Source organism: Oncorhynchus nerka, linkage group LG28 (assembly GCF_034236695.1).
Source record: "Oncorhynchus nerka isolate Pitt River linkage group LG28, Oner_Uvic_2.0, whole genome shotgun sequence".
Lineage (NCBI taxonomy): Eukaryota > Metazoa > Chordata > Actinopteri > Salmoniformes > Salmonidae > Oncorhynchus > Oncorhynchus nerka.
Window position 1 is genome coordinate 7,891,355 of NC_088423.1, and position 18,829 is coordinate 7,910,183.

At 38.4% G+C, this 18,829-nt stretch overlaps 1 protein-coding gene across 3 annotated transcripts; it reads left to right on the forward strand.

Moving 5' to 3' along the window:
- The first annotated feature begins 237 nt into the window (after positions 1 to 237).
- LOC115112855 (PHD finger protein 10-like) lies at positions 238 to 16,577 on the forward strand. 3 transcript variants are annotated; one of them, XM_029639864.2, is made up of 12 exons: positions 238 to 428; positions 5,597 to 5,703; positions 5,999 to 6,147; positions 6,407 to 6,490; positions 6,641 to 6,765; positions 7,557 to 7,706; positions 8,415 to 8,524; positions 8,625 to 8,769; positions 8,945 to 9,088; positions 15,165 to 15,273; positions 15,459 to 15,647; positions 16,256 to 16,577. In XM_029639864.2, exons 1-12 carry the CDS (start codon positions 360 to 362, stop codon positions 16,369 to 16,371), a joined length of 1,497 nt encoding a protein of 498 aa, XP_029495724.2. In that variant the 5' UTR covers positions 238 to 359; the 3' UTR covers positions 16,372 to 16,577. The 3 variants fall into 3 exon arrangements, with proteins under 3 accessions (XP_029495724.2, XP_029495725.2, XP_064868686.1); XM_029639865.2 differs by having other exon boundaries at positions 246 to 428; positions 6,017 to 6,147; XM_065012614.1 differs by lacking the exon at positions 238 to 428 and adding an exon at positions 5,281 to 5,300.
- Positions 16,578 to 18,829: the final 2,252 nt, after the last annotated feature.

Sequence of the window (18,829 nt, forward strand, 5' to 3'; positions counted from 1 at the left end):
GCCCACTTTCCGCGTATGCCGTGATCCATACTTGGTTGTCATTAGTTACCAAATCACCAAGTCATAATTATGGATAAACCCCGCTAATTACTACAATGTAATTTCTTAAATTGAAATTTTAAACATAACCTCAACCACACTGCAAACCTTGTGCCGAACCCTTAAATGAAGACCTAAAAGCACATTTTTATATTCATGAATTTGTACGATGTAGCCAATGTTGGCAAACATGTATTCCCCATCCAAAGACTTGCTTTACCGCCACTTGAAGAAGATTTGTTCCTTGTCTCTGTTTCCAGTCGGTAACATTATTATCCTGGTGTGCATCTCTGAAGCTAGCAGCACAGTAACCGCTAAACATGGCTACTGTTCTCCCAACCAGACCTTGCGATAGCAACCCTGCAACCCCGGGAGCTCAGTCTATAAAGGTAAACTTGGCAAATATATCGGATCAGAAATACCAGTATAACGTTACACATTGCTGGCCACATACATATTGTGAAGACACAACAGGCTATGGTAGCTAACGTTAGTTAGCTGACAACACAAATGTTTAATTCAACCTACTGCCGTTTCGCTAGTTAAATACAATTGATAGCAATCTAGCTGTTTTGGGTCGATGTGTTCTAACTTTTGTGTCGTCGTTAGTTAACGACTAGACAGTTTACGGTACTAGCTAGCCATAACGTTACCTGAATTTACTTAGCTAGCATAGCATCTAACATTTTAGCTGTTTAGTACTGTCAGCGTATCATTGTTTACCGAGGTAAAGACAGTTTCAAGTTGGATATTCGCGCGTTCAAACCTCCAAATAAGTGTCATGATGTTGGAAAAATTGCGCACAACATTGCACGGGAATTATTTACACGATTTGGACATTCATTCGCTTTCCAAAGCGAAAAACATGTGGAAATGTGAGCAGCATTCTGTATTCCTAGTTGAATTAGTTAGGGAGCGTAAACAAACTTTTTTACATTCAAATTTCAATAGCATGTGACCTACTTGACTCAAACAAGTTTCATAATGTCCACTGACTTCCATTCTTTCTATATTGCACACACTCTAGTTTGTCCATTTTCATCTCACATGATTTTACATGAATGTTAAAAAATAAAAAATGTCAATAGCTCCTTGATCATGTGCCCTACTGACTTCAAACAAGGTGCAGAATGTACACAGACTACCCTTCTATATTGCACACTCTTGTTTGTTCTGTAAAATCACTCGATGTAATGTACATTTTTGATCGTTTAAAATTTCAATAGCTCCTTGGTCATGTCAATTACACACCTAAGCGTGCAGTGGATATACACCCATTGCATAACCTCTAGTCATGTATCTTCTATATTGTTGTACATTAATATTAGTTTGACAATTAGGGGGTTCAGTCCAGTGTTGTGTTTACCCTTTTCTTTAATATTTATCTACAATAATTGGTAGTTCTAAGTACTTATTTTCCCTGTTTTTATTTTATTTTACCATAGTATTTAACAGCGGTACACAATAGGAGAGAGACAGATAATATCTCCTTTCATCGTTAATATCAACCATAAAGGGCAAAGTATGAGATTCATGCTATTCATTGTCCAAAGCAGGGATGAGAGTGAGCTAGTAAGGTAGGCTGCAGTGGGTTTGCTGGTCAATACATATACTGAACATGTAACCACAGTAATGGTGGCCAGTATATCAATGAATAAACATTTAATTTTGACAAATTACACAGAAATTGTATACCTTTCATCTTTCCAACATGTCAACAGACACTTTACTTCAATTAAGTATGAAACATTTCACCGGGTTAACTTTCTCTTTATCCCTGGTTGATGTACATGTCAGAGCCTCTTCAGTGTGGATAGGATATAGCATACATTTTCAACAACAAAGACTGCACTTCCAGTTTGTGTTCTTTACTCTGTTGAACTCTGTTGTCTTCATTCCTAGGCACAGCACATGGAAGCTCAGTTAGCATGCAAAACATTCAATCAAAACAAAACAAAGTGTAACACGTTATAAATAATGTCAAATATCAATGCAGTACGACGAATTAGCCATCCATTGTGTTATATCATAAATGGTCTTACATGCCGTCACTGTTGTCAAAATATTATAAACATGTTAAATAAAGTTACTAACCCAGTCAGTCTTTGGGCCACATCCAGGTTCTTTATCAGTGGCACACATGAAGCAGTTGTTGGCTTTGTTGAACTCTGAAATCATAGGCATGAACTGAACATATGGCTGTCCCACACAACTACATACACTAAGTTGACTGTGCCTTTAAACAGCTTGGACAATTCCAGAAAATGATGTCATGGCTTTAGAAGCTTCTGATAGGCTAATTAACATAATTTGACCTGTACCTGTGGATATATTTCAAGGCCTACCTTCAAACTCAGTGCCTCTTTGCGTGACATGGGAAAATCAAAAGAAATCAACCAAGACCTCAAAAAAATTGTAGCCCTCCACAAGTCTGGTTCATCCTTGGGAGCAATTTCCAAACGCCTGAAGGTATCACGTTCATCTGTACAAACAATATTACGCAAGTATAAACACCATGGGACCACGCAGCCATCATACAGCTCAGGAAGGAGACGGGTTCTGTCTCCTAGAGATGAATGTACTTGGTGCAAAAAGTGCAAATCGATCCCAGAACAACAGCAAAGGACCTTGTGAAGATGCTGGGGGAAACGGGTACAGAAGTATCTATATCCACAGTAAAAACAAGTCCTATATCGACAACCTCAAAGGCCGCTCAGCAAGGAAGAAGCCACTGCTCCAAAACCACCATAAAAAATTCAGACTACGGTTTGCAACTGCACTTGGGGACAAATATCATACTTTTTGGAGAAATGTCCTCTGGTCTGATGAAACAAAAATATAACTATTTGGCCATAATGACCATCGTTATGTTTGGAGGAAAAAGGGGGAGGCTTGCAAGCTGAAAAACACCATCCCAACTATGAAGCACGGGAGTGGCAGCATCATGTGGGGGTGCTTTGCTGCAGGAGGGACTGGTGCACTTCACAAAATAGATGGCCTCATGAGGAAGGGAAATTATGTGGATATATTGAAGCAACATCTCAAGACATCAGTCAGGAAGTTAAAGCTGGGTCGCAAATGTGTGCGAGCAAGGAGGCCTACAAACCTGACTCGGTTACACTAGCTCTGTCAGGAGGAATGGGCCAAAATTCACCCAACTTATTGTGGAACGCTACCAGAAACATTTGACCCAAGTAAAACAATTGTATGGGAATGCTACCAAATACTAATTGAGTGTATGTAAACTTCTGACCAACTGGGAATGTGATGAAAGAAATAAAAGCTGAAATAAATAATTATCTCTCCTATTATTCTGACATTTCAAATTCTTAAAATAAAATGATCCTAACTGACTGTTAAGGGAATTTTTATCAATATTGACTATGTATACATTTTTGGGTATTAAAACGGAGGAATTTAATTTCTGTAACACTGACCCAAGACGGACTTTTTACAAGGATTAAATGTCAGGAATTGTGAAACTGAGTTAAATGTATTTGGCTGAGGAGTATGTAAACTTCCGACTTCAACTGTATACAGTGGGGCGAATAAGTATTTGATACACTGCCGATTTTGCAGGTTTTCCTACTTACAAAGCATGTAGAGGTCTGTAATTTTTATCATAGGTACACTTCAACTGTCAGATACGGAATCTAAAACAAAAATCCAGAAAATCACATTGTATGATTTTTAAGTAATGAATTAGCATTTTATTGCATTGCAGTCTATCAAATATCCTGCGATGTGAGATTGTAATGTCCTGGAAGGGTTTGAGCGTACAAGGGGGTCTATCAGTCAGATACTCTTTTTCTCCAAATTACTTCTGAGTGTGGGTCTCAGGCTTACAGATTTAAGTCTAATAGCATGAGATGAAAGTAGACGAACATCAAAGTGTGCGATTTATGAAGGCATAGTCAGTGGACATTCTGAACCTTTTTTGAGATCATTAGGTTACATGACCAAGGAGCTATTGAAATTTTACATTTGGAAAAATTCATGTAAAAATGTGTGAGATGAAAATCAACAAAGTAAAGGGTGTGCAATATGTAGGCCCACTGAGTGGACACTGAACCTTGTTTGAAGTCAGTAGGTCACATGACCAAGAAGCTATTGAAATTCAAAAATATAAATAAATAATTTAAAATAGTGCGAGACGTAACACACATTGTGTGTGCAACGTGTGTCTATGCCATCGGGTTAGCTACAACCAGTTTTGAAAGTTTTTTAGGTGTAATGGTTAAAGAGCTATTGAAATTTGAAAAATGTGAATTGTCACTATGTTGACGGTCCCTAACTGCTGTTGGTGGAAGTAAGGAAAATTACAGGCGAATATCCGTCGAATATCCAACCTGAAACTGTCTTTACCTCTGCTCATTGTTTTTGTTTGCATCTTACATTGTGCATGTGTCGTTAGACCACAATCCAAATCCAATGCTCTCTGTTTTTCCTCTAGGAATACCTGAATCAGATTGTGATAACAATTATTGGTATACAGTCTGAAACAAAACACAGCAAAAACTTGAAGTGTCCTTTATTTTTAATTTAATTAGACAAGTCAGTTAACAACAAATGATTACTTACAATGACGACCTATCAAAAAGCAAAAGTCCTCCCGTGCTGGGATTAAAATTATAGGACAAAACACACATCACGACAAGAGCCACCACAACATAAAGAGAGACCTAAGACAACTTAGCATGGCAGCAGCACGAAACATTATTGGGCACAGACAACAGCAAGGGCAAGAAGGTAGAGAGAACAATACATCACGCGAACAAGCCACAACTGTCAGTAAGAGTGTCCATGATTTGAGTCTTTGAATGAAGAGATGGAGATAAAACAGTCCTGTTTGAGTGTTTTTTGCAGTTAACGTTAGCTGTAGCGAACTGAAAATAGGAGAGACCCAGGGATGGGGTTACAATGCAGAATGTTTAATACAAGTACATTTTAATTTACTCTTTCTGTGCTGTTGGTACTTAATTTGGTCGAAATTAGAGACCAAATATCCGCAGGAAAGTGTTATTTACCCGACTTTGTGCCAAGGTACATAAGAAAAACCATGTAAACACCTCCAATACTTCGGTTAGTATGCATTTGTCGCGTGCATGTACTTCCCATCTTGTGCACGTGCGATGTGTCATGAGCAAACAAATCTTGTTTGCCACACTCGCGTCTTGAATTCGTTTAATAATGATTTCCTGTGGATATTTTGTCTTACATTTTGACCAGCTGATGGACCAACCCCATGGACAATCGGCAGAGTAAGTTCAAATATAATTGAATTCATCATTTGTGACAGACAAGCGATGTTTAGTGGTTTCTATGTATATGTGCATGCCTTTTGCTGTACACAGTGGAAGGCAATCGGGCTACCTTTAGGCCAGCTTTATCGAATGAGAGGGGGGAATGGTGCTTGCTGGATCGACACAACAGAGGAAATTATCTCACCCCGTGAGATCTGATAACATCCCAAAAACATTATTTTTGGAGAAAACTTTAACAAGTAGTAATAGTTCAGGTGTTTTGTGTATTCTAACTGTATTGGCTATCATTTTAGGATGACATCGAGGAAGTGTCCAATGATGGCAGTCAAGCTCCAAAAAGACAGCGCATGGGTTCAGGTGACAGTTCCAGAAGTTGCGACACCTCCAGTCAGGAACTTGGGTATGTGGTCAGTTTGTATCTGAAGGTGTAGTTTGAAATATTTTCATCACTACTTCCTAATAGACCATGTCCAATCCCCATTACAAACACTTTGGCTGCTTTTACACAGGCAGCGCAATTCTGATATTTTTTCCACTAATTGGTCTTTTGACAAATCAGATAATTTCACATCAGATCTGCTTGGTCAAAAATATCATAATTGGGCTGCCTGTCTAAACGCAGCCTACGTGCCCAATAACATTGAGTCTGTCTTTCAAACAGGCTTAATACTTCTACCCTGCTCTTAACTTTTCAGTCATATGTGTTTCCCCAGGCCCACATACTTCTCAGCAGAAAATCTGACCGAGTACAGGTGGCCGTCAGACGGTAGTGGGGAGTACTATATGTTACAAGAACAAGTCAGTGAATATCTGGGAGTCACTTCATTCAAGCGAAAATATCCAGGTAATGTGACTAAAAGTTCGGCTTGTATGGTGTAGTAGGATCATTGCGTGTCAATTTGATTATTAGGCTAGTAGTCTTGTTATAGCCTATCTGTAGATCATACGGGTCAATCTCTGACTAACCATGCCCTATCTCAATGGAAATAAGCCTCCAGGTTTGATTGTTTTTATCCTCAATCATTAATGTTGTCTCTTGCTGGAGCAGTCTACTACTTTTAATTACCTAATCAATTCAATCAATCAATACATTCTTCTTTTAGATTTGGAAAGGAGAGACCTCTCCCACAAGGAGAAGCTATATCTGAGGGAGCAAAATGTCATCACAGAGACACAGTGCACATTGGGTGAGAAGTGAAAAACATGGAATTGTTGCGTAATCAGGAAGAGCTTAGAGTTCAGCATAAACCACCAGGGCCTCAAGCCTCCCCAAGAGTTGTTTTGGGGAATTGGGCTACTCGTGGATACAATAATTAATTGTGAATATTTTTTTCCAGGCTTGACTGCTTTACGAAGTGATGAAGTGATTGATTTGATGATCAAGGAGTACCCAGGAAAACATGCTGAGTATTCTGTAATCCTCCAAGAGAGGGAGCGCCAGAGGATAACAGAAGAGTACTCTGTAAGCACGATGTTCAGAGAGTATCACTATGTTAGTACTCTGTTCAGAGTACCACTAATGTTAGTACTCAAGGTAGTATGCTCAGCAACATTGACATATTAATTAATGCAAAGTTAGCTTTGTGTTTGCAGATTTCTATATTTTGTTACAGAAGTCTTGGACTTGAGTTTTATATATAAATAATATTTGTGCAACTCAAGCCAAGACTTATGTGTGTGTATTTTTATATATTTGGGGAACTCAAGTCCAATTGTATTTTTTTTTTTTTTTGTATACTCTACCGTTCAAAAGTTTGGGGTCACTTAGAAATATCCTTGTTTTTGAAATAACATAAAATTGTATCAGAAATACAGTGTAGACATTGTTCATGTTGTAAATGGATATTGTAGCTGGAAATGGCTGATTATTTTTATGGAATATCTACATAGGTGTACAGAGACTCATTATCAGCAACCATCACACCTGTGTTCCAATGGAACGTTGTGTTAGCTAATCCAAGTTTATAATTTTAAAGCGCTAATTGATCATTAGAAAACCCTTTTGCAATTATGTTAGCACAGCTGAAGACTGTTGTCCTGATTAAAGAAGCAATAAAACTGGCTTTCTTTACACTAGTTGAGTATCTGCAGCATCAGCATTCCCCCCCATATGGGGAATGCTGGTATATAGACTCTCAACATCTAATGTGACCAAAAACAAGGACAACTCCTGAACTGTATTTTCATTTAAAGTTGACATGGTTATTCAATATGTTGTTGGTAAGTTTTTATTCAATTTTTTTTATCTCCTAGAAAATGCAGCAACAAAGGCCTCAGAAGGTTGAAGCCAGTAAAGTGCCAGAGTACATACAGAAAGCTGCCAAGAAAGCTGCTGAGTTCAACAGTAACTTCAACAGGGAAAGGATGGAAGAGAGAAGGGCCTATTTTGACCTTCAGACACATGTACGTTAATTCCACGAATAAAGACATATAGCTCCATAGGTCTTTTGTGTTTATAAGAACTCCCTTGCCATGTTTGAGTAGATCCACCGAGTGTACAAGGCATTAGGAACACTTGTTCTTTCCTGGACATAGACTAACCAGGTGAATCCAGGTGAAAGCTATAATCCCTTATTGTTGTCACTTGTTAAATCCACTTCAATCAGTGCAGTTGAAGGGGAGAAGACATGTTGAAGAAGGATTTTTAAGCCTTGACACAATTGAGACATGGATTGTGTATGTGTGCCATTCAGAGGGTGAATAGACTAGACAAACTATTTAAGTGCCTTTGAACGGGGTATGGTAGCAGGTACCATGCACACTGGTTTGTGTCAACTGCAATGCTGCTGGATTTTTCACACTCATCAGTTTCCCATGTGTATCAAGAATGGTCCACCACCCAAAGGACATCCTGCCAACTTGACCCAACTGCGGGAATCATTGGAGTCAACATGGGCCGGCATCCCTGTGGAACATTTTTGACAGTTTGTGGAGTCCATGCCCTGACAAATTGAGACTGTTCTAAGGGGAAAAGGGGGTGTAACTCAATATTAGGAAGGGGTTCCTAATGTTTTGTACACTCAGTGTGTATCGGTACATTCATTAACTATTATCTATGTGGAGTTGAACTTGCAATTGAAGGAGTAAAAGTTTCAACTAACTTTCTAACAGATTATCCAAGTACCCCAAGGGAGGTATAAAGTCCTTCCTCCAGAGAGAACCAAGACTGGACCCTATCCAGTGGCCCTCATCCCTGGGCAGTTCCAGGACTACTACAAAAGGTAAGGTTCACTAACCAAAAAACTAGTCTCATGAATGCAGGTCCTGACCTCTAAAGATATTTGAGTAGCTGATAAATTGATGTTCCTGTGTTTGATACAGGTACTCTCCCAACGAGCTGCGCTACTTGCCCATGAACACAGCCCTGTTCGAGCCCCCCCTGGACCCGGAGCTGCCTGCCCTGGACAGTGATGGGGACTCGGACCATGCAGATGACAACAAGGGAGAAGAGGGCAAGAAAAATTCAGTAAGGAACTGGATCCTTGAACTGGTTTTACACAATTCACTTGATTTCAGAGCTAGAGATGCGAAGACATGTTGTATTGTATTACCAGTAAATGCCTAGAGATGCTCTGTAAGTTGATTCAATGTAAGCTCTTTTGCAGCTTGCTTGAATAGTAAGAACTGAATTGTGTCTACAGGACAGCTCATCTGGAAACACTTCAGATGGGGACAGTCAGGACAGTGGAGTGCAGTCAAAGGGCAAGGCCAAGGACAGGACTGCCATCCTGGCTAAAGATGCCACCCCACGCCCCAACCAACACAAATCTGTCCCTGGGTACAAGGTAGAAGAAAAAAGCCCCTGACTTTCTCCAACAGCACTTCTCTTCCCTTTCCCCTTCTCTACTACCCCTTCCAGATTCTTCAGCACTTTCAATAGAGAGACTCTCCTTTGTTTTCTGGCCCTGTCACTTCTCTCACACACATACTCCACCAGGTGGCAATAGTTCTTATTTGGGGCAACACTCAAGTCTGTGGACTTGTTCTGCCTTCCCTCTTTCACTTGGTCCAGTTTGCTACTGATGGTTCCAGATCAACCATATGGTTAAAATACTGATGGTTCCAGATCAACCATATGGTTAAAATACTGATGGTTCCAGATCAACCATATGGTTAAAATACTGATGGTTCCAGATCAACCATATGGTTAAAATACTGATGGTTCCAGATCAACCATATGGTTAAAATACTGATGGTTCCAGATCAACCATATGGTTAAAATACTGATGGTTCCAGATCAACCATATGGTTAAAATACTGATGGTTCCATGTCAACCATATGGTTAAAATACTGATGGTTCCAGATCAACCATATGGTTAAAATACTGATGGTTCCAGATCAACCATATGGTTAAAATACTGATGGTTCCAGATCAACCATATGGTTAAAATACTGATGGTTCCAGATCAACCATATGGTTAAAATACTGATGGTTCCAGATCAACCATATGGTTAAAATACTGATGGTTCCAGATCAACCATATGGTTAAAATACTGATGGTTCCATGTCAACCATATGGTTAAAATACTGATGGTTCCAGATCAACCATATGGTTAAAATACTGATGGTTCCAGATCAACCATATGGTTAAAATACTGATGGTTCCAGATCAACCATATGGTTAAAATACTGATGGTTCCAGATCAACCATATGGTTAAAATACTGATGGTTCCAGATCAACCATATGGTTAAAATACTGATGGTTCCAGATCAACCATATGGTTAAAATACTGATGGTTCCAGATCAACCATATGGTTAAAATACTGATGGTTCCAGATCAACCATATGGTTAAAATACTGATGGTTCCAGATCAACCATATGGTTAAAATACTGATGGTTCCATGTCAGCCGTATGGTTAAAACAAATAATTTATATACAGTATATACACTAGATGACTTAAAATAAACAAGTATAAAAACATTGTCCTTAAAGCTAGAATCCTTAATTGAAACAATAAAAACGCATACACCTTGTCTCTGTTTTGGTAAAAATCTGAGGGATGGGCCTGGAGAAATGTAACCACTCTCAAATTCATAGACAGAGCTATGGATGCAAGGACTGACCATCCATTATACCAAACGTATAGTTTCAACCATTTTGAGGCTATACAGTGTTCAAATCAAATTGTATTGGTCACATACACATATTTAGCAGATGTTATTGCAGGAGTAGCGAAATGCTTATGTTCCTAACTCCAACAATGCAGTAATATCTAACAATACACACATCTAAAAGTAAAATAATGGAATGAAGAACTATATAAATATTACGACAAGCAATGTCGGAGTGGCATTGACTAAATACAGTAGAATAGAATACTGTATGTAAACATTATTAAAGTGACCAGGGATTACATATCTATGTTTATAGGGCAGGATCCTCTAAGGTGCAGGATTGAGTAACCGGCTGGTACCCGGCTAGTGATGGCTTTTTAACTGTCTGATGGCCTTGAGATTTAAGCTGTTTTTCAGTCTCTTGGTCACAGTTACTTTGTTTACAATTTACTTTGTTTACAAACATTGGAGTAAAACAAGCTTCTATTTTGGGTATTGATGGTGTACAACAGTTGAACTAAGCTCATGGGGCATTTATAAATGATAATCAATGGGTATAGATAATTAATTGAAATCCCAAAATTGATGTATCTACTAAGGATTCTAGCTTTAAGATATTATTATTTTGTGAAAGTACTGTTACTGTCCCTGCTACTACAACAACAACACCATATTTACATGTAATTACATTTTCATTGAAATACTGTGGAATTCCTATGGAAGACTGCTTCTTCTGGGCAGTGCCAATATGGTTGACTGGTGACATCAAAGCCTCTCATTGGCAAAACATAGCATCAGCAATCCAGGGTTTATATACATTATTGGTTGAAACACTGATGGTTCTATATCAGACGTTATAAGCAATAACATTTTGGAGTAGTTCTGTCACATCTGGAACTTTTTCTTCACAGCACTTTCGATTGGTCCTGAAGACTTGTACATTTTTCACTGTATTCTTTGAATGTCTTAATATACCTCTTTTCTGTCTACTTGGCAACAGACGAATTAAAGGGATAGTTCACCCAAATTACAAAATTACATTGGTTTCCTTACCCTGTAAGCAGTATATGGACAAGGTATGACAGCGATCCATGCTTTGGTTTTGTTTCCATGGCATTGTTTCCACATTTTAGCATTTGTGGCACAAATCCATTTAAAGTCATGGGACCAATTTTTATTAACCTTTTCATGTTCAAATAATGTATAAGTGACTTCATGGAACTTTACAATACATTTCTGATGATTAGGGCGTGATGTGTGAAAAATGCTAATATCAGTCCCATGACTTGAAGAGGCTTTGTGTCACAAATGCTAAAACATTAGCATTTGGAAACGGTTCCTTTGGAAACGAAGCCAAAGCGTGGATTGTTGTCATACCCTGTCCATAGACTGTTTACAGGGTAAGGAAACCAATATATCATTTGGATGAACTATCCCTTTGAGACATGTGAGCAGATATATTTGGCTGTTAGATTAATTGTTTTTAAACCACACAGTATTTCTTGTTATGATACAGACTTTATAAGATGCATCCATTTTTATTTAGTAGTAGCACTTCAACTACAGTATTACTTGAGTGTTTTGAACGTTTTATAATTCAAGTTGTCAGTACTTTTAATGCAGTATTCTGCAGTTGTTTGAAATAACCTTACATACTGTTCTTTGTTTGAGACTGGAGAACACAATGTTACTGTGCCAGAGGCCTGTTAATACACTTTCTAGATGTTGGCTTTAAAAAAAAAAAAAAAGACTTTCGATTGCCTCTGAAAGTTATTGTTGTGTTCAGGTAGGAGTATGGCTTTTCTGGGATCAACATGATCTACCTTCTGGTCATTTACTCTCTGTCTTACTGCAAGGCAACATGGGAGATTAATAAAAGTTAGTTTGCTGAGAATGACATTAAGAGCAGTAAGGCCAAATGTAGCATGACTGGTATTACTACACTACATCCGGATGTGGTCATTGATTGCTGTGGAGTGTTCATAACTTTCCACAGGGATTGATTTGTCTGTTAACTTTCCAATCGGCATGTTTCCAAAGGGAATTTGAATAATTTATTTTGAGTGTAAACCAAACTTTAGAAGTTTAAACATTTATTGTTAGTATGTAATGCATACAAATAAACTATAAATCTTAGATGTGTTCGGAATTTATCACTAACTTTCTAATCGGCTCATTGAATTTAAGGCTAAAGTCAATACAGTACTTGCAGAATAATTACCTATCTATAGATAACATGGCCTTAAAGTTGACTTTATTATCATTTTAATGCAAGTTAGAGTTCAGGAGCTGTACAAAAAATGTATTTATTTTCATACTGATAAGGATATGAATATCCTTAGTTGACACTACACTGCAGGGGTAGCCATCTGAAGCCTAACACAAAATATGTGTTTATTTTCATACTGATAATGATATGAATATCCTTAGTTGGCACTACACTGCAGGGGTAGCCACCTGAAGCCTAACACAAAATATGTGTTTATTTTCATACTGATAATGATATGAATATCCTTAGTTGACACTACACTGCAGGGGTAGCCATCTGAAGCCTAACACAAAATATGTGTTTATTTTCATACTGATAATGATATGAATATCCTTAGTTGGCACTACACTGCAGGGGTAGCCATCTGAAGCCTAACACAAAATATGTAGCCTTCTCTTCTTGTTTTGCACCAGTCAAAGACAACATTTCAGGATGGCAACACCAAACGTTTGACATTTTGAAAAATGATTCTATTTCCACGAACACATAGAAACCTACTTCATCCCTCATGGGCTATATCCTCCTAACTGATTGCACACTTGTCATTCCCAATATTTGTGCAGACTGTCTGCCTAAGTTGGTACAGTTTGTGTTAAATTTGTTCCTGACTTGTACACTTCTCTCTCTTAGAATGTAATGTCTTACATGCATGATTTGAGTGTAATGGCAAAGGTGTCATACCTTCCTTTGGATAAATATTTATCAAAGTTTAGCTGGCACCCCTCTTTCTGTGGAGAAGGATGCCAGCTAAATTAGCTGTCCTTTTATTAACTCAACTGTGTCTCTAACCTCCGGTTCACCCTCCCACAGGTTTCGTTGTTTGTTTTATCTAATCTAATACTTTTTATGTAGGAAAACCTTTGATATGTCAGTCTTTAGACACAGTTCACCATTGAAATAAAGATTTCAAACAAATAGAATGTACAAATAGAATGTCCTTTTATTAACTCAACTGTGTCTCTAACCTCCGGTTCACCCTCCCACAGGTTTCGTTGTTTGTTTTATCTAATCTAATACTTTTTATGTAGGAAAACCTTTGATATGTCAGTCTTTAGACACAGTTCACCATTGAAATAAAGATTTCAAACAAATAGAATGTACAGAATGTCTTTATTTCAATGGTGAACTGTGTCTAAAGACTGACATATCAAAGGTTTTCCTACATAAAAAGTATTAGATTAGATAAAACAAACAACGAAACCTGTGGGAGGGTGAACCGGAGGTTAGAGACACAGTTGAGTTAATAAAAGGACATTCTATTTGTACATTCTATTTGTTTGAAATCTTTATTTCAATGGTGAACTGTGTCTAAAGACTGACATATCAAAGGTTTTCCTACATAAAAAGTATTAGATTAGATAAAACAAACAACGAAACCTGTGGGAGGGTGAACCGGAGGTTAGAGACACAGTTGAGTTAATAAAAGGACAGCTAATTTAGCTGGCATCCTTCTCCACAGAAAGAGGGGTGCCAGCTAAACTTTGATAAATATTTATCCAAAGGAAGGTATGACACCTTTGCCATTACACTCAAATCATGCATGTAAGACATTACATTCTAAGAGAGAGAAGTGTACAAGTCAGGAACAAATTTAACATTGATTGTGTTCGCAGCACAGAGACTGTTTTATTTATTTTTAGTTTACCTTTATTTAACCAGGCAAGTCAGTTAAGAACAAATTCTTATTTTCAATGACGGCCTGGGAACAGTGTAGTGTAGTGCCTGCAGTGGGAACTGCCTGTTCAGGGGCAGAACGTCAGCTCGGGGGTTTGAACTTGCAACCTTCCGGTTACTAGTCCAACGCTCTAACCACTAGGCTACCCTGCCGCCCCAGTAATGAGGTCATTAGTGGTGGTTAGAGCGTTGGGTAGTAGTGTTTAGAGCGTTGGACTAGTAACCGAAAGGTTGCAAGTTCAAATCCCCGAGCTGACAAGGTACAAATCTGTCGTTCTGCCCCTGAACAGGCAGTTAACCCACTGTTCCTAGGCCGTCATTGAAAATAAGAATTTGTTCTTAACTGACCTGCCTAGTAAAATAAAGGTAAAATAAAAAAATTTAAAAATAGTTTTCCTCCTGTCAGAAATCACTTTGGCTAGCTACCTTTCGATAAGTGTGGGACCACAATGTGTGGAAACAGCTCGGCATCTACCGGAGGGACATTCAACTGTTTAACCTGTTATGAGCAGCTACACCATGGCACATCCAAATAGATCTTAAATCAACTTGACCTCTTTGTGTTTGCCTTTGGAGATTTTGAGATCTGAGAATCATAGACTCCCAGTCCCCATGACTAGAATGGGTTTGTGGGAGGTTCTTAAAAATGACAAGGATTTTCCTAGTCATTCTTGTTTTGGGTTGTGAAGTAAGAATCAGCTAACAAGATTGGATCTATTGTGAGGAAATTAATGTATACCTCCTGTCAGGCCTTTTAGGATTTAACACCTTGTACAATGTGTGTTGCCCAGAAGCCCTGTGACACATGGTGCACTAGGCCTGGTTGCTAAACATGATAGCATTGTTTTGTCCTTGCAGCCTAAGGTCATGCCCAACGCTATTTGTGGCATTTGCCAGAAGGGTAAGGAGTCCAACAAGGAAGGAAAGCCAGAAGCTCTCATTCACTGCACACAGTGCAAGAACAGTGGTAAGTGGAACTGCTTGTTTTTTAATTAAAACTGACAAATTGCACAGGCTTGTTCATAATGACCATAAAGCCTCTAAGATATGAGCAACAGAACTTAATCTGAATTGTTGGGATCACAAATTGGAATTATACAGTCTTTTGGAGAAGTGCTGTGGTGTGAGCGTTTATGTGCGTGTCCGTCCCAGCTCATCCATCGTGCCTGGACATGGGTGAGGAGCTGGTGGGTCTGATTAAGACCTACCCGTGGCAGTGCATGGAGTGTAAGACGTGCACGGTGTGTAAGCATCCCCACCATGAGGAGGAGATGATGTTCTGTGACACGTGTGACCGGGGCTTCCACTCCTTCTGCGTGGGCCTGGACTCCATCCCTCTAGGTGAGCTCTCTCTCTCTGGGTCTGTTCAAATACTTTAAGGATGCATCATTCCTTCTTTCCTTAGTGAAACCTTTGTGATGGAATTGTTGCTTACACCTATCAATATGTATTAGATCAGTGATTACTTGAAAGATGGAAGGGGGAGGGTATAAAAAAAGAGAAGCTCTGTCTTGCTGTTGCACTCTTTCTTTCTTTCTCTCTCATTGTAGCTTATGTCGTCTTTTATGGAGTTCTGGGGTGATTTGAATTTCTGGTTTTATGTGAAAATAACATTAATTTGCATAGCCATCTGAACTTGGTGAATAATGCTAAATTAGAAATCTGTTTTTAGAGTTTTCCAAGACTGGCATTAAAGATGATTTTTTTTGTGCAGTCATGAAGGGTTGTGTGTTACCTCAACTTGCTATAATTAGCGTTGCTGCAAATTAAACATCAGAAAGTTAATGTTCGGAATCTGTTCTAAATGCTTTAGAAGTGTTGAAATCAAATGTCAGAAAGTGCTGGTCTTAAATGCCTTTTAGTCTGATGGATCCCACAATGTAGTCTGCTTTCTAGCCTTTGGGTTGATGTTACGTATTACAGCTGGTCCACATCGTTTTTCTCCTCAGGTTGCTGGGTTTGTGAGTGTTGCAACAAGGAGTCCTCAACCCCCAAGAAGAAAAGAGGAAGAAAAAAACTACTAAAATCTGCACATAAAAAGAATGTGATCAAATCAATAAGCTAACTGTTTTGATACTTCTTGTACTTTAGATCGTGTTAAGATTCAGTTTTGTAATCCTGTGTATATCTATGGATTTGCTTTGTCTTAACTATATTTGAAATGTTATTGCCACTGAAGTAAAACATTTTTTTGCCGGTAAATGTTTTTTAAAATGATATAACCCATGCCTGCCCTGAAGTTGTATTAAAACACAGATAATGCCCTTCCTACCATTGTGCCCCAATAACTTCTCGTCAAAGTAGTGCCACCTAATACTGCCTATTCATTTCTGATAAGTTACAATAGAACTCTAAATCAACCACACGTTGTTGTTGTGACATATCTAAGAACACAGTCAATACATCCACACATACAGCAGGCACCACAATAGCTGCTCATGTGTAAGGACTGGCTTAAGTGTGACCAATTAGTCACTTGGGAGAGGTGTTCAGGTGAGAGCCAAAGAGATCAGTTTGCCTCTTATGGTCCCTTTGGGCCCTGGTGTGAAGTCTTATAGCAGCTGCCACGTGGCGAACAGGTAGACCACACTAAGAGAGAGACGTACGCAGCTCCCCGTCATCTGATAGGTGAGAGTGTGGAGTCCAATAGGCAGTTCGAAGCAGCAGCAAGACACTAACGATATGCATGTGAACGCTCGCCACATGGCATAGAAAGGTCAGTGTTCCACTCAACAACCTCTGTTATTTTTATTTTTTTTAGGAGCCCATTCAGTTAATATATCAATGTTCAACAACTGAAGCCTGGCTTGGTATGTTGTGAACTTGTATAAATTGCCCTCTTACTTGCAATGTATATGAGCCAACATTTGAAATGAGATACTTTCTATTTGAGGTTCGTACGATTATGATTTTTCAACGCAGATATCGATTTATTGGAGGACCAAAAAAAGCCGATACCGATGAATTGACCGATTTTATATATTTAAAAAAGAAATGTTTAAATATTTTTTATATATATTATATATATTATATATTTTTAAATGTATGTATTTATTAAAGAAATCGTAATAATGACAATTACAACAATACTGAATGAACACTTATTTTAACTTAATATAATACATCAATAAAATCAATTTAGCCTCATAAAATGATACATGTTCAATCTGGTTTAAATAATGCAAAACCAAAGTGTTGGAGAAGAAAGTAAAAGTTTAATATGTGCCATGTAAAAAAGCTAACGTTTAAGTTACTTGCTCAACATCAGAACACATGAAAGCTGGTGGTTCCTTTTAACAGGAGTCTTCAATATTCAATATATAGTGATTATGATTGATTGATTTTTATAAGATAAGTTTAATGCTAGCTAGCAACTTACATTGGCTTCTTACTGCATTCGTGTAACATGCAGTCTCCTCGTGGAGTACAATGTAATCAGGTGGTTAGAGTGTTGGACTAGTATCCGAAAGGTTGCGAGATTGAATCCCCGAGCTGACAAGCTCAAAAATCTGTCGTTAACTCACCGTTCCTAGGCCGTCATTGAAAATAAGAATGTGTTAACTGACTTGCCTAGTTAAATAATGGATAAATAAAGGTGTAAAAAAACAACAAAGGTGGCCAAATCGGTGTCCAAAAATAACGATTTCCGATTTTTATGAAAACTTGAAATCGGCCCTAATTAATCTGCCATTCCGATTAATCGGTCGACCTCTACTTTCTATCATATGGGCAAGAAGAGGAATGCCATTTTAGGCATGCTGGTCTAAACCTGGAGAGCAGTAAGAACTTGCTATGCTTTAGCCTTAATGACCACTAGATGGAAGCCAAAAGCTTTTGGTTGAGCCATCTTTGCTCTCTGTCAATTTCCCTGGTTGGTATGAAGATGCTGTATAGTGAACAAATACCATATTCAATAGCGTGAAAGATTCTTGCTCTTGAAGGTTTGCACCAGATTTTGTAACAGTTAGCGCTTTGTATTTAGGAAATAATATACTCTGTTGCTTCGATGTTTGGGAACACAACAAACCAATGTTCTTGGGAGAAGATATGTTCCTAACCAGTGAGACAATATTCTGGGGTGAAGATATGTTCCTAACCAGTGAGACAATATTCTGGGGAGAAGTTATGTTCCTAACCAGTGAGACAATATTCTGGGGAGAAGTTATGTTCCTAACCAGTGAGACAATATTCTGGGGAGAAGTTATGTTCCTAACCAGTGAGACAATATTCTGGGGAGAAGTTATGTTCCTAACCAGTGAGACAATATTCTGGGGAGAAGATATGTTCCTAACCAGTGAGACAATATTCTGGGGAGAAGATATGTTCCTAACCAGTGAGACAATATTCTGGGGAGAAGATATGTTCCTAACCAGTGGGTCAATGTTTGGGAACACAGCAAACCAATGTTCTGGGGAGAAGAGATGTACCTAACTAGTGAGACAATGTTTGCAACCTTTTTGTTGGGAAATTCGATGGAACCTTTTGGAAATTAGTAATTATTCTGTTTTTATTCACTGCAGACT

Bases quoted from the DNA above. Each gene is read 5' to 3' on its own strand.
- LOC115112855 (XM_029639864.2), top strand. From the start codon at position 360: ATGGCTACTGTTCTCCCAACCAGACCTTGCGATAGCAACCCTGCAACC. The intron at 9,089-15,164 runs GTAGAAGAAAAA...TTGTCCTTGCAG, and splicing joins AATCTGTCCCTGGGTACAAG to CCTAAGGTCATGCCCAACGC. The intron at 15,648-16,255 runs GTGAGCTCTCTC...TTTTCTCCTCAG, and splicing joins CCTGGACTCCATCCCTCTAG to GTTGCTGGGTTTGTGAGTGT.